Here is a 15,848-nt window from a genome sequence, read left to right on the forward strand (position 1 = left end):
AAAAGAATGGGTAATGCTAACTTGTGCCCCAAGAACACAAGTTAAGAAATCCACAAATGGAAAAATTTTATTGAAAAGAAAAATACAATCATTAATTATGACTTTGTATTAAGTTCATCACGCAAATTCCAAGACTTTTTTACTTTATTTATCTCTTAACTTATGCCTTTGGAATACAAGTTAGTATTACCCAAAAAGAATTTAGTGACCATTTCTTCCTAAGCATGTTCTGATATGCATGTTCCATTATTAGTTAGGTAGTGGTGAGCAGACACAAAGACACCAGAGGGACCCGTACACCATGAACGTGATCCCCGTGCTTATATTATTAGTTAGGTAGTGCTGACAGCTGAGCAGCTACCAAGGAAGGAGCCCACACAAACACACAAGAGGACTCGTACACCATGAACGTGATCCGCGTGCTTATATTATTAGTTAGGTAGTGCAGAGCAGCTACCAAGGAAGGAGCCCAGACAAACACACAAGAGGACCCATACACCATGAACGTGATCCCGTGATTATATTATTAGTTAGGTACTGCTGAGCAGCTACCAAGGAAGGAGCCCACACAAACACACAAGAGGACCCATACACCATGAACGTGATCCCGTGATTATGCAATGTATCTATCTATCTATGGCTTTATCTTCCTACATATCATTTATCTTATCCAACGTATCTTTGTATCTATGGCTTTATCTTCGAAAATATGATTTCTCTTATCCAAAGTATCTATCATCTATGGCCTTATCTTCGTACATATCATCTCTCTTAACCAATATATCTATCTACCTATGGCTATATCTTCATACATATCATTTCTCTGAGATAAAACATCTAACAGTTGGAAGATGGCGATGGAGGGTACTATCCAGTGCGAAGCAAACTACGTTCCTCTCACTCCAATCAGCTTCTTGGAGCGCTCTGCCGTTGTTTACGATAACAACGTCTCAATCTCCTACGGTGATGTCACCTACACATGGTCTCAGACTCATCAACGATGCATCAAACTCGCTTCTTCCATTTCTCAACTCGGCGTTTCTCCTAGTGACGTGGTTAGTTCCTTTTTGGTTATTCCGAAACCCATTTAATTCTAGAATTCTAGTGATCTTGATATTGGATTTGAATTTTTTTTATTGTACTAGGATTGTTGTGAATTTGTACTTGTTTGTGTAGGTTGCTGTATTGGCCCCTAATATTCCAGCCATGTATGAATTGCATTTTGGTGTTCCAATGTCGGGGGCTATTCTATGTACACTGAATACTCGTCACGATTCATCCATGGTTTCGGGACTGTTAAAGCATTCTGATGCCAAAGTCCTTTTTGTTGATCATGAGTTACTTGATATTGCTAAGGGAGCACTTCAAATCCTGTCAAAATCAACCTCCAAGCTTCCTATTTTGGTCTTAATTTTGGAGCCTGAGGCTCATAACAACAGTTCAGTCTCTCCAGGAATATTGATCTATGAGAATCTTATAGCTCAAGGGAAACTTGATTTTGAAGTGAAAAGACCAAAGGATGAATGCCATCCAATTGCATTGAATTACACTTCTGGAACCACATCAAGTCCTAAAGGTGTGGTATATAGCCATCGGGGTACCTATCTTAATGCGTTATCTACGATTCTTGTCAACGATATGCCGTCTAAGCCGGTGTATTTGTGGTGTCTTCCCATGTTTCATTGCAACGGATGGTGTTTACCTTGGAGTATTGCTGCTCAAGGTGGCACCAATGTCTGCCAAAGAAATGTAACTGGGGAAGGGATATTTGACAAAGTTTTTAAGCACAAAGTAACCCACATGGCGGGTGCGCCAACAATTCTGAACATGATCCTAAATTCACCGCCCGAAATCAGAAAACCACTTCCGAGGAAGGTGACAATGATGACAGGCGGTGCTCCACCGCCACCGGCTGTGTTCTTTAGGATGGAAGAGCTAGGATTTGAGTTAGTTCATTCATATGGTTTGACAGAAACTTATGGTTCTGCGGCAACTTGCAACTGGAAACCAGAATGGGGTGGCCTGTCTCGAGACGCGCAGGCCAAAATGAAGGCGCGTCAAGGAGTACATCATGTTGGAATTGAAGTACTTGACATAAAAGATCCTGTCACAATGAAGAGTGTACCGGCGGATGCAAAAACCATAGGTGAGGTGATGTTTAGAGGAAACACTGTGGCGAATGGATATTTCAAGAATTTGAAAGCAACACAAGAGGCATTTAAAGGTGGATGGTTTAGGTCCGGTGACTTGGGAGTAATGCACTCAGACGGTTACATAGAACTTAAGGATCGGGCGAAGGATATTATCATCTCTGGGGGAGAAAACATTAGCTCAATTGAGCTGGAAGGTGTGATTTATAGTCATCCATCAGTTGTTGATGTTGCTGTTGTGGGGAGAGCCGATGAATATTGGGGAGAGTCACCGTGTGCATTCGTGAAGCTCAAGGAAGGGTACAATGCAACCGAAGAAGAGATAATACAATTTTGTCGGGAGCGTTTGCCTCGTTTTATGGCTCCTCGAACTGTGGTGTTTTCTGATCTGCCAAAGACATCAACTGGCAAGACACAGAAATTTATATTGAAGGAGAAAGCAAAGGCTATGGGAAGCTTGTCTAAGAAAAAGAACAATAGCAGATTGTAATGCATTGAATGTAATAATATCTTCAACCTCATGTTGTGATTTAATGTTGGTACTTTTCATCTCTATGTAAGATTTATTTATTTGAATAAAGAAAACTTCAATTGGAAATGACTTGAAACTCTTTCTTTTCTATGTAAAGTTCAACTTGTGGAACACAGTAAAACAATAAACAAACTGTTATTCTATTTTGAAAGACTTGTACTTGGATGGGCAGGTTTCAAAATTAAAATTATTCCCATAAAAGATCCAAATAATCTAACCGTGTGATTGATTCTGCTGTGACAAAAAATAATTTTGAATTAATTGATTTTGTAAATTTGAGTCGGTTTAAAAGGGAATTGAAGATAAAGTGATTTCTTTAGATGCAAGTAAAAATGAATTAAACTATAAAAGTAAGTGTAAAAATGCGTGTTTAAACTAAAAAATTACAACTCTTTCTACTTAAGAAGATCCAAACACTTCAAAATCTGCTATGCTTTTATAACAAATTGCCATGACAATGATAGGTTTCTGCAAATGGCAAATTGCTAATTGCCAATTGCCATGACAATGATAGGTTTCTGCAAATGGAAAATTGCTATTGTCAATTTCCATGTTTATATCTTTCCTTTTTTAAACACTCTCAATTCAGTTTAGTGGTTTGTTTACCAAACAATAAACACAAAAATGGTATCCAAGTATAGAATTGGTCAATTTCTTTGTTTGAACATGTTTTCCCCCTCTTCTTTTTCATACAAAAACACTAATTAAATAGTAAATCAAAAGCTATAGATAATCTTCAATGGAAATGCTCAAGCCTTCTTGTTGGCTAGAAACTTGTGCCGTTCCTTGATCATCACCCAAACCTTCCCACCAACACACGTCATCACCACCAGCAACAACATTGTGCACATGATGAGATTGATCCAAAGTAGTTGTTGTTGTTGTTTGGGTTGCAATGTTTCTAGCATCAACATCCATAGCAACATCCGAAGCAACCTTTTGAACAGACCTCGGAGACATCAAACCATCTCTCTGTTGGATACAATAACAAGACAAAATCTCAGGAAAATTGAGTTTCTCCAACGTAGAAGGTCTCTTCAAACAATAAACAGCCACATCGTGTGCAACCGCAGCAGCTTCCGGTGTAGCATAAGTTCCCAACCATAAACGTTCTTGGCTCCCCGGAACACGAATCTCCGACACATATTTCCCCCATTTTCTTTGTCTAACTCCCTTAAACTTCTTGTTGCTATTACCATCACTTGTTGAAGTACTCCAATTCATCTTTATGAATACTGTTTATAGCTAGCTAGTCTGAATGGTGTCAAAGAAGTGGGTTGAATGAGAAAGATGGTGAAGTGGTGAGAATTTATATAGGTTGAAGATTTGGAAAGTCAAAAGAGTTTTTAGGCAAGACATGGTGGAGGATGGGGTGGACCATAGAAATAAAGTCAAAATTTTCAAAGGTCAAAGTAAATATAAAAAGGTTTAAAGGATTTTATGAGTCATGAAGTTGTAAGAAGATTGCATTAAATAATGTGTTGCAACTTGGATTGAAGGGGTCTATACAAGATTTGAATTAGTATTTGTTCTTAAATTAAATTAATTACTTTAAACAAAAACTCACCATGTATATTATTTATATTAAGACGAATAATTTATTATATTTAATTAAATTAATTTATGTAATTTTAATTAAAAAATTTGAGTTAATTTTCCAAAAAACTCTTTATAATGATGGATGATTCATGGATGTTCCTATATAATTACCATTTAAATTATCTCAGTTCCTCTTTACGTCGCTAATAAATTAAAACTTTAAAATTATAAAAATTTAAGTTAAATGAAAAGAATTTTAAATATATCCTTAGAGAGAAATTATTAAAATTTATTTATATTTTATTTCAAAAAGATGAATTATTTTTGTTTAATATTCTTTTATTATTCTAAATGTCTCATTAATAATATTTATTTTTTAAAATAAATACTATTTTTATTAGTATAACTATATTTATTATATTGAATTTATTTATCACATCATCTGGTGGCAAAAGTGTACTCTTTTTTAAATTTTAGATTTAAATATTTTAATTAAATCTCTAACTACTAAATGATAGAATCAGTCATTCAAACTAGTCAATTCTCATACCATATACCAAATTTAAAATAAAATAAAAACTACATGACAAATTATAGTTAAGAAACATGTTTTATTAAATTAATTTCTTTTTATAAAAAAGTTTAGCTAATTAGTTTTTAAATAATTATGCACAATTTAAACAAAATTCTATGACACTTTTTTATCTATCTTAAAAAATCATATATGTAAATGTATTTAATATTAATTTTTTCAATTTCAAAACAACTTAATAATTTTAGTAAGGTTATGTTTACATAGATGGAATATAACGAGGCAAAAGAGAATTCATTATACTATTTATGCAACTTTTTTATGATTTAATGTAATAGAACCGAACAAATTAGTTTATTTATTTATACAATTCAGAATTTTTTACAAAAATAATTCAATTTTTCAAGAAAATTTCTAAAATAACCCTTGTTTCAAAAAAATAATCAAACTACCCTGCTTTTAGGAGGAGGCGTCAATTCAATTGGCGACTCCTCTTATAAATTGAATGGAGATGCCAATTGGATTGGCTAGGGCATGTTCCCTAGCCAATCCGATTGACACCCATGTGTATTACCTGAGAGGAGGCGCCAATTGGATTGACACCTCAGTGTAAAATGTAATTTTTTTGTTATAAATAGTTGTGTTATGTGAGTCATTGTTTCACATCTCATTTCATCATTTGGCAATCATGTTTGGTGTTCGTCGTCGATACGGAAAGCCTAGGAGAATGGCATCTGCGCAAAGTTAACGACCAATGAAACTTCAATCCATGACAAAGCTTCTAAAGATCGAAGTGTCGCAAATGGAAGCACCGCCGTGACCATGTCTTAACTGACGCAGTCATGTCAAATGAAGAAAAACTAAGTCGTACTTATATGACTTGGTATAAATCGGTTGGTTTTCAGTTCATCGTCGAGGATATGTACCTGTACGACCCACGCCAACAAACTTACACACCAGACACCTTAACATCTAACCCTAATAACATTGTCAGACCAGATACACACAACCCCCTGTCCGTCAAACTTTCCGTTCCACCAACACACAAACATACAACCAAAACATGTCATACACTCAACCCCAATACCAAGAGCATACCCCATACCACCACCAACAAATTGACCATCAACCTGAGATCCAACATCGCTTCGCACCCAACACATCACCCTACCAAAGTCGTCTTAGCTAGAAAACCCAACGACCATTCAACACCAACCGTCCCTCCTCCTACCATAGTCAAGAAGCTCAAACCTCACAAGACCAAAACCTTCAACAACCCTATCTCTACCAAACATCCCAACAATATTTCCAACCTTTCCTCGACGCATCATTCACACCCATGTCTCCCTTCAACCGTCTTGGTCGCCCACTAACGAGTCAAACACAACCCAACTACTCTGACATGAATCATGAACTCAGCTATGGCGGTACACCCTCGATGCATACTGAAGACTATGTCGATTTGTCTGACTACCTCAACAGGTCTTCTCATGTAGTTGGTAGTGACGCTCCTGGCCCCTCAGATGCTCAAACACCAGTAGTGAATCATCAAAGTGGGTTAGGGTCACGTGTTAGGGTAGGTAGGGGATGTGGGACTAGAGGTTGGTTAGGTGATCTCGGTCATCACCATTAGATTTTTTTTTGTGTAAACGAAATTTTTTATTAATATCAATTGGTCATATTTCAACATTATGTATCACGTAGACTATTTAACAAAAAAAATTGCACTTTACACTAAAGTGTCAATCCAATTGACGTCTCCTTTCAGGTAATACACATGAACGTCAATTGGATTGGCTAGGACATCCTTAGCCAATCCAATTGACGCCTCCATTCAATTTTTAAGAGGAGTCGCCAATTGAATTGGCACCTCCTCCTAAAAGTGGGGATAATTTAGATTATTTTTTGAAGTCAGAGTTATTTTAGAAATTTTTTTAAAAAACAGGATTATTTTCGTAAAAAATTCTACAATTCAAATCAAAAGAAATGAAAATGGAAGGATTTAATAATATATGATAAAATAAAAATTGAAGAATTTATAATGGAATGAGTTTTATGATCTTCCGTTCAGCTCCATTTATTATTAACAATATAAACAATAAAATTTAATTATTTATCAGTTAATTACATTTCATCGTACAATTCAAATATATTTTAATAAAAGAATTACAAAAAATAAAATAATGAATAAAAATAAAAATTTATAATGTAGACAAATAAATTCAATAAGATTTTATAATTAAGAGATGTTGATAATATATCAAGTGTAAGTAGGATAAATAATAGTCCTATCTTGATTATAAATATAAAATTTTAATTTTTTTTGTATAAGTGAGAGAATTCATCTACCTATAATATCGATAATATATGATTTATAATTTGGTTGACAAACGACTTTATTTATTTTTGCTGACAAATGACAAATGACTTGCTTCTATTCGAAAACGTGAACAACTATTTCCATTTCGGTGCTATTATAGGTAGTTAGACAGATCTCAACAACAAGTAGCAAAAATTGTGGTTCAAATGTGTCCGTGAGATAAGTAAAGCACGTGGATACATTTTTCTGTAATATGTCACGAATGACGTTATATAACAAAAGTTTTTTGGTTTTCAATTCTACATATTTATCAACTTTCTTGTTCAATCTTTATCAAAATCTATGTCCACTTGAAATCTTCAAATTATATATATATATATATATATATATATATATATATATATATATATATATATATATATATATATATATATATGAGAATAAGAAGAGTGAGATTTTTATTTATTTTAAATTAGCTTTTAAATTAAACTAAATTAAATAATTAATTAATATTTTTATTTAATTAATCATTATATTATATTTAATTTAAAGGTTATAATATATATATATATATATATATATATATATATATATATATATATATATATATAATTTTAGCACAAATTAAAAAATTTATATTAAAATCAATGTATATTTTTCAACAGAAAATCACTTTCTTTAGTTCTTAATTTGTGTCATAGGACACACAAGTTAACATTACCCTATAAATGTCTCTTAGAGTGTATAAGGTGACCTACAATACATTATCTACAATTTAATAGAGTTTTTTTTATAAAAAAAAATTACTACTCCATTGAAAAAAACTTTAACTTCTCACACAATTTCTTTAAAATTTCAAATATATATATATATATATATATATATATATATATATATATATATATATATATACATATATATATATATATACATATATATATATATATATATATATATATATATATATATATCAAAATTAAAAAAAAAAGCTATTTAACTTGAAAATGCATGTGTTAAATGTCATGTAAGTTTCTGTTATCCATGTAAAAAATTAGAATGAAATTTTATCTATTTAAGTATAATATGATTCATATTAATAGGACATATGTAATAAATAGAAAACTAATATAAAATATCATAATTGATGGACGTCTATAATCATGTCATTTATAACATTCTTCTATAGATGTCCATAGTATCTTGTTAAAATCTTACTAGAAAAAATTTAATGGAAAAATAATCATTTCTTCGTCGATGAAGACCAATCTTTTGTACTAGTTGGTTAAAAGTTTCACTAGGGAGTGACTTGGTGAAAAGGTTTGCAAGATTATCACATGAATGAATTTGTTGGATACTTATATCACCATTCTTCTGAAGATCATGAGTGAAAAAGAACTTTGAAGAAATGTGTTTTGTTCGATCTCTTTTAATGTAACAATCTTTCAATTGAGCAATGCATGCAGTATTATCTTCATATATGGTTGTTGTATTTATTTTTTCAGAAGCCAAACCACATGTCTCTTGTATGTGTTGAATTAGGGATCTCACCCAAACGCATTCTCGACTTGCCTCATGTAGTGCCAAAAGTTCTGCAAGATTAGATGAAGTTACTGTTATGGTTTGTTTCACAAATCTCCAAGAAATAGTCGTTCTGTCACATCTACACAAACAATCTATCTGTGATCTATCATTATGAGAATCTGACAAGTAACATGCATCTGCATAACCTATTAATTCGAATTTGGATACTTTAGAATAAAATAAATCCATGTCCATGGTACCTTTGAGATAACGAAGTGCATGTTTAACTTCGTTCCAATATCTCCGTGTAAGTGAAGAACTATATCTTGCTAACAAATTGACAACAAATGATATATCAGGACGTGTATAATTAGCAAGGTACATCAGTGCTCCAATCACAATGAGATATGATACTTCAAGACCAAGTAATTATTCATCCTTTTCTCAAGGTCTAAAGGGATTTTTCTCCACACCCAATGATCTAACAACCATTGGAGTAGACAACAAATGACATTTTTCCATATAAAAGCATTTTAAAACTTTTGCTATATAACCTTCTTGATGTATAAATGTTTCATTGTCCAAATGCTCAATTTGTAAACCTAGACATAATTTTGTCTTTCCTAGGTATTTCATCTCAAACTCTTTCTTTAAGCAAATTATAGCTTTTGGAAGCTCTCAAAGAGTTCCAATAATATTTATGTCATCCACATAGACAACTATTATTGCAAATTCTTTCCCAGATCTTTAAAAAAAATACATAGAGAAACTTGTTCAATTTGATGGAGTAGTTTCTCTAGATCCAGAGTTATGTGCATCTGGTATATTGAACCCTTCAAGGAGTTTCGTGTAAATTTCACTATCAAGTGAGCCATAGAAATAAGCTATTACAACATCCATCACATGCAAATTAAGCCATTCATGTGCTATAAGGTTGATTAAATATCGAAAAGTACATGCATCTATTACAAGTCAATATATCTCGTCAAAATCAATTTCAGATCTTTGTGAAAATTCTTGAGCAACAAGTTAAGCTTTGTATCTCACAATTTCGTTATTTTCATTTTGTTTTTGCATGAAAACCCATTTGTATCCAACTAGCTTTACACCTTGAGGTTTTCGGACTACAGGTCCGAAAACCCGTCTCTTGTAAAGTGAGTTTAATTTTGTTTCAATTGCATATTTTCAATTTGGCCAATCCTCACTTTGTCTACAATTTTTAATAGACATTGGTTCATGACCCTCCTTGTCATTTATTATATTTAGCGCTATATTGTATTAAAAAATATCATTAATTTCGATTTCGTTTCGATTCCATTGTATTCCATTATAGAGATAATTTATGGAGATTTATTTATTTTTATGAATTTTAGGTACCTGATCAGCCTTTTCTGGAGCTAAAGAGTTTATTACGTTTGAAGATTCTTTGAAATTTTATATATCCTCACTCGGGGTATCTTTATGCTTAGCTCCCTTTCTTGTTCGAGGATTTTTATATTTGAAACCGATTGGTCTACAACGCTTCAGGTATGGTTGAAACTTGTTAGATCGTCCAACGGGGACATCCATTTTTATTGGAGCATTGGTTGTTGGTATATATGATTTAATCCTACTTTTTGGATCAATGAATGCATTTTTAATTGATTTGTTAAAATTTGCAAGTGAATTATCTTTTGAACTTCTAGTTCACATTGTTTTGGATCAAGATGAGACAATGATAATTCATTCCAACTGATCTCCTTTTCTAACTTATTATTTTCTCCCCCTAATGCTGGAAAATTTGATTCATCAAAATGACAATAAAAAAATTGAGCAGTGAATAAATCTCCTATTGTTGGTGCAAGGTACTTTATAGTAGATGGAGATTCATATCCAACATATATTCCTATTCTCCTTTGAGGATCCATTTTAGTGTGATGTGATAGAGAAATTGAAACATATACCGCACATCAAACAATTCTTAGATGGGAAATATTAAGTTCTTTACCAAAAACTAATTATAAAGGGGAAGAGGTGTGAAAACTCGTTGGCCTGAGGCGAATCAATATTGTGGCATGCAAAATTGCATGTGGCCAAGTAGAAACTGAGAGTTTGCATCTCATGATAAGTGATTTTGCAATTAATTTTAAATGACTTTACAAGTCCATTTTTTGTGTGAACATGTGCTACTAGATGTTCAATGTCAATTCCAATAGAAATACAATACTCATTAAATGCTTGAGATGAAATTTCTACAGTATTATCAAGACGATTTTCTTAACAGGATAATCAGGGAAATAAACTCTTATTCGAATTAGTTGATCTAGCAATCTCGTAAACGCGTGGTTGCGAGTTGACAACAAATAAACATGTGACCATCTACTTGATGCATCAACTTAAAACCATAAAATATATAAATGGTCCACATGATGGGTGTAATATCCCACAAATATCACCATGTATACACTCTAAAAAAATTGATAGATTCATTTCCAATTTTTGTTGGTGATGCCCGAATTATCAACTTCCCTAACGAGTAAGAGTTGCATGAGAATTTATTTGATTGAATAATTTCTCGACTCTTTAATTGATGACCACATAAGTTTTCAATTATTTTCCACATCATTATATAACCGGGATGTTCAAACCGGTCATGCCAAATTAAAAATTCATCATCATTTATAAACTGTTGGTTTACAATGACATGTGCTTTTCCATTATACATTTTGTGTCTGAATAGTGTTGTAATACAAAAATATTCAATGCCCCCATCATTCTTGTTTCAATATGATATCCATTTAGACTAATATCTTTGGAATTTAATAAATTTCTCTGAGACTTGGAGGAATATAATGCATTATCAATATGCAATAATGTTCCTCCACGTAACAACACAGTGACTATTCTGGAGCCTTCAATTATTTTTGAGGTGTCAGATATAGTATTGACACCCGTTTTTATATATTCTTTATTAGTGGTGTTAGTGTCAAAATTCATTCTAATAATAATAATATTTAACGATAAGTTATAAGCACACCTTTAAAGACATGAGTCATTTAAACAATAAATTATGTAAACAAACAAGTAACAAACACTTTATTATTATTAGAATAGAAAATTCAAAACATCCATAAAAAAAGTTCAAAACATCCATAAAAAGAAAATTTAAAATTGTTGGGGTAATTGGGGATCAACACGAGGGAGCATTTTTTACTTTGGACATTTCTTTACGAGCAACACGCCTTGTGAGAGACACACTACATAGTCACTCAAAATCTTAAGGTGATATGTGTGTGGATTCTCCCACTTATAAATGCTCAAGTCTCTATATTTCTATCCAATGTGAGACTTCTCCACAATACTCACACTTGTTATTCTCAATGCCCCCCTCAAGTGTGAATCTATCCACAATCATCCCCCTCAAACAAAAGCTTTTTTTCTATCACATACACTTGTAGCACTGCTGACACTTTTCAACGGGATACTCTATCCACGTCCATGTGGGGATGCTTTCGATACAAGTGAGTCGGTCCTTTTACTCAAACCAGACGGTGATACCACTATTAGGCTAATTGGGGGTTAACATGAGGGATCATTTTTTACTTTGGTATATTTCTTTAAGAGCAACACATCTTGTGAAAGACACACCACATACTCGTCCAAAACCTTAAGGTGATAGGTGTGTGAGTTCTCCCACTTATAAATCCTCGAGCCTCCATATTTCCATATAATGTGGAACTTTCTCACACTACTCACACTTATTATTCTCAACAAAAACATCCATAAAAAGATAATTGAAAACGTAAATGAATCCAATCATATCGAGCTTTTGGTAGGATAACCATTCTTTAAATTTTTCCACAAGACATGAGGGTTAGTTACGATAAGATATTCATTTTAAGGTCCTCATGAAGGTGACGACGAAGGAATGTCATGACTTTTTTCTTTTGCTAATTAGATGATGAATTTCCTTCTTTAACATTATCATTGTGATCTTCTGCGTTTAAACGAATTTCAGCATCTAGAACCCAAGTCAAATAGGTCTTTTTCGAAATGTCAAGATCTCCAAAATTCAATTTCATAAGATTTAACATAATTAATCTTTGATCGTTAAAACTTCGTGCTGATAACGTGTTATGAAAATACAATATAAATCTTACATTATTCTTATTTAAGGTTAATGTTTCAAATACAATATGAATCTTATTTATATGACATTCATAATAAATAAATAAATCAATAAATTTTTTTATTAAATATTCATAATCATGTCATTTATAATAATAAATAATTAAATATAAAGACCGATAATATAATATGATTAAAAACAAATTTAACCTTTTTAAATTTTATTTGACTTTTACATATACCGTGTTCTACACTTTCACCCTTAGACTACTTTGTTGTTGGATGACTTCAAAGTAAAAACTTTATCCAACACTTTCATATATGAGATGATGCCACTACAAATATATAAATTTAAATGTGTCAAAATTATAAGAATGAGATAAGAAAGCACTATAAGAAATCAAGAATGGCTTGTAAAACACACGTGCCTAATGCCAACACTTGTGTGAGAACTAACTTTACTTTTTTTTAATAAACAAATTTGATTGAAGATCTAATTATTATTCGGGTTGTACTACATTTTATTTAAAAATAACTAAATAGACCATGTAACTAAATAGACCGTAAAGAAAGAAAAAAAGTGTACATGATTAACATTCAATTTGAAAGTTATACGGCCCCTAGAGGGTTTAAAATAAAAAGAAAAATAATCAACTTAAAGTAATTTACTCTAACCGAAATGCTTAACTAGTTAATTAAGCGAAGCGAGTAAGTAAGTCATAAGTAAAACTAAAATAAATTACAATTTAACAACACCCGCTCAATTAATATTGGATAGAATACGGTGGAAGTTTAGACATAAAAACGTAATTTAATCTAAAACGTAGAGCATTCGTAAAGAGTCAATAGATTAGAGGTGAACAATTTGATGTAGAATTTTCTCACGAATCAATTGGCATGTTTGGTGTATCTATGAATGGCTGAGTTGTGGCAATTGTTCGATTGCAGTATGAGTGTTATTGTGGATAAGTATTTGTTTTATCGTCTCCACAAGGATTAGTGCGATATCAATGTCGTTCAACATTTACTATGATTTTAAGCTTAAGTTTGCAAGATTGTTTTTAAAGCTATATTATGTAAAACGGATAACAGAAAAATAAAGTTTTAGGGAGATGAGAACTTGTCAGGATTGAATTTCATCTACTGATCAAATACGTAAGTTATCAATCAGTTGTACACAATCATAAACATTCGTCAATATCATCACTTATCGCTCACAAAAGAGTTCATGTATAAACTTTCAATGAGATTTCTACCTTATTGTTTAATCGACGATCTCTCAGCCTATTAAACAATACATAGCATTAAGAATCGATACTCACGGTGAATGTTAAACCTAAATCTAGAATGTCCCATAACTCATCATCAAGGCTAATGATGTAAGTGTACATTTTGCTTTTCCACCATTTGAACTCCGTGGAATCACCACTGAATGAAGGTGGTTTAACAAATTAATGACTTTTCTCATTAGTATTATAGTTATAAGGAACACTCGTCATGATAGGGCAATTATTTTTCTTAGGATCGTTTATTGTACCACAGTGAAGTGTTTAGCACAGACTATGCTCTAATGCCAATTGAAGGTGAGAAAAACACACAAGATTGGGGGGGGGGGGGAGGGTGAATTGTGTAAGCTTTTTTACTTATCACTTTTGATGAACAATTTCAGATTCTGAACACAAAATATTAAGCAGCGGAATAATCAAGTTCATAAGCAAGTAAATTAACACACATAGATTTATCCTGGTTCCTCTCCTCAAATGAGAGTAATCTAGTCCCCTTGTTCAACAAGATATTTTCACTATAGTTAGACTGATTACAATTTGCTCAATCACACATGTTAGAGACTTTAATTTGCTCAATCACACCTGAAAGAGACTTCTACTCAAGCACACCTGCAAGAGACTTCCTTTGCTCAATCACACCGGAAAGAGACTTCACTGCTCAAACACACAAGCAAGAGACTTCCTTTGCTTAGACACAAAAGTATAAGACTTTCACTGCTCAAGCAACTTGACAAGAGACTTTATCTACTTTAAATAAACAGTTTAGTAGAATATATAACAACTATACTTGGATACACAATCAGAAGTATAGTAGCTGTACAACAACCATAAAAGTTCTTAACTCTTAAGATTTCTAAGATACACAAAGATAAGAAATCTTAAGATCTTATGAAATAATAGTTATAAAATAATATCTCAAATTTATGCTCAAGATATTCTGATATTATGTTGTTGTAACCTTCCTTCAAATCTTCAGCTTCCTTTAATAGAGGTAGAGAAAGATTTGTTTGAGGGTTGAGCATAAGAGTTAACTTAGTGAAGAAGCGTGCCAAGAGAGACTTTGGAGAATGTATATGGTTAGAAGTATTGTCCATTAAATAAAAGTATTATGCACAACACCTTTCTAAGTACTAGGTATCTACCAAAAGGTAAAACATACTTAAGAGGTCACATAACCATCTTGAGCCTTGCAAAATGAAACCCTACTTGACTCTCTCCAGAAATCTAGCGCTTTGACAAAACTAGTCTGCTTTTGGTGCAATGTACGGATCAAAAACACCTTTACCCTTCAGAGTCTAAGCTCTCACCAGAGGTTGAAACTCTATGATCAGAGTTTGAACCTTTAGAGGCAGAACCACCTCATTCAGAGTCTGATCCTTCAGATTAATCAAATTTTGATCTTCCAGAATATGATATACTTTGCTTTTCCACATATGTTCTTAACATGGTCTATTCAGAGTTAAATACTAAGCTTGTGATCCTTCACACTTAAACATATGTTAGTATACTCACTTGTTCTTTAAGTACTTTGTTATCATCAAAACCAAGGGATGTGAACAAGTCTTGTTCCCACACGTGATATATGTTTTGTTTTATTTGAAATCACATGACATCAAAACTTCAAGTTGTTGATGTTAAATAAGCGCTTGTTGGGAGGCAACCCAATATTTTAAAACCTTTTTAATTTTTTTAATTTAGTTTGAAAATCTTTTGAATCAGAGAAAGCATAATTTTTACATTCTGCAGAGACTTCACTAAGCGAACTTTTTTGAGGTACTATCCCTCTTAGAAAACTCAGTGTAATAGAAGAATTAAGAAAACAATCATGATCTCTAATAGAACCTTTGATTTCTTCTAGAAA

General features: G+C 32.4%; 2 protein-coding genes across 2 annotated transcripts; one reads left to right on the forward strand and one right to left on the reverse strand.

The window, feature by feature from the left end:
• Positions 1-677: 677 nt before the first annotated feature.
• LOC127120844 (butanoate--CoA ligase AAE1) lies at positions 678-2,748 on the forward strand. The gene is made up of 2 exons (XM_051051409.1): positions 678-1,055; positions 1,177-2,748. Exons 1-2 carry the CDS (start codon positions 852-854, stop codon positions 2,638-2,640), a joined length of 1,668 nt encoding a protein of 555 aa, XP_050907366.1. The 5' UTR covers positions 678-851; the 3' UTR covers positions 2,641-2,748.
• Positions 2,749-3,197: 449 nt separating this feature from the next.
• Positions 3,198-3,974, reverse strand: LOC127120845 (ethylene-responsive transcription factor ERF019). The gene has a single exon (XM_051051411.1). It carries the CDS (start codon positions 3,904-3,906, stop codon positions 3,406-3,408), a length of 501 nt encoding a protein of 166 aa, XP_050907368.1. The 5' UTR covers positions 3,907-3,974; the 3' UTR covers positions 3,198-3,405.
• Positions 3,975-15,848: the final 11,874 nt, after the last annotated feature.

The sequence above is a fragment of the Lathyrus oleraceus genome, chromosome 2, assembly GCF_024323335.1.
Source record: "Lathyrus oleraceus cultivar Zhongwan6 chromosome 2, CAAS_Psat_ZW6_1.0, whole genome shotgun sequence".
In the NCBI taxonomy this organism is placed as follows: domain Eukaryota; kingdom Viridiplantae; phylum Streptophyta; class Magnoliopsida; order Fabales; family Fabaceae; genus Lathyrus; species Lathyrus oleraceus.

Excerpts from the sequence above, each read along its gene's own strand:
- LOC127120844 (XM_051051409.1), top strand. The coding sequence starts at position 852 with ATGGCGATGGAGGGTACTATCCAGTGCGAAGCAAACTACGTTCCTCTC. Across the intron at positions 1,056-1,176 it reads GCGTTTCTCCTAGTGACGTG|GTTGCTGTATTGGCCCCTAA; the intron begins GTTAGTTCCTTT and ends TTGTTTGTGTAG.
- LOC127120845 (XM_051051411.1), bottom strand. The coding sequence starts at position 3,906 with ATGAATTGGAGTACTTCAACAAGTGATGGTAATAGCAACAAGAAGTTT.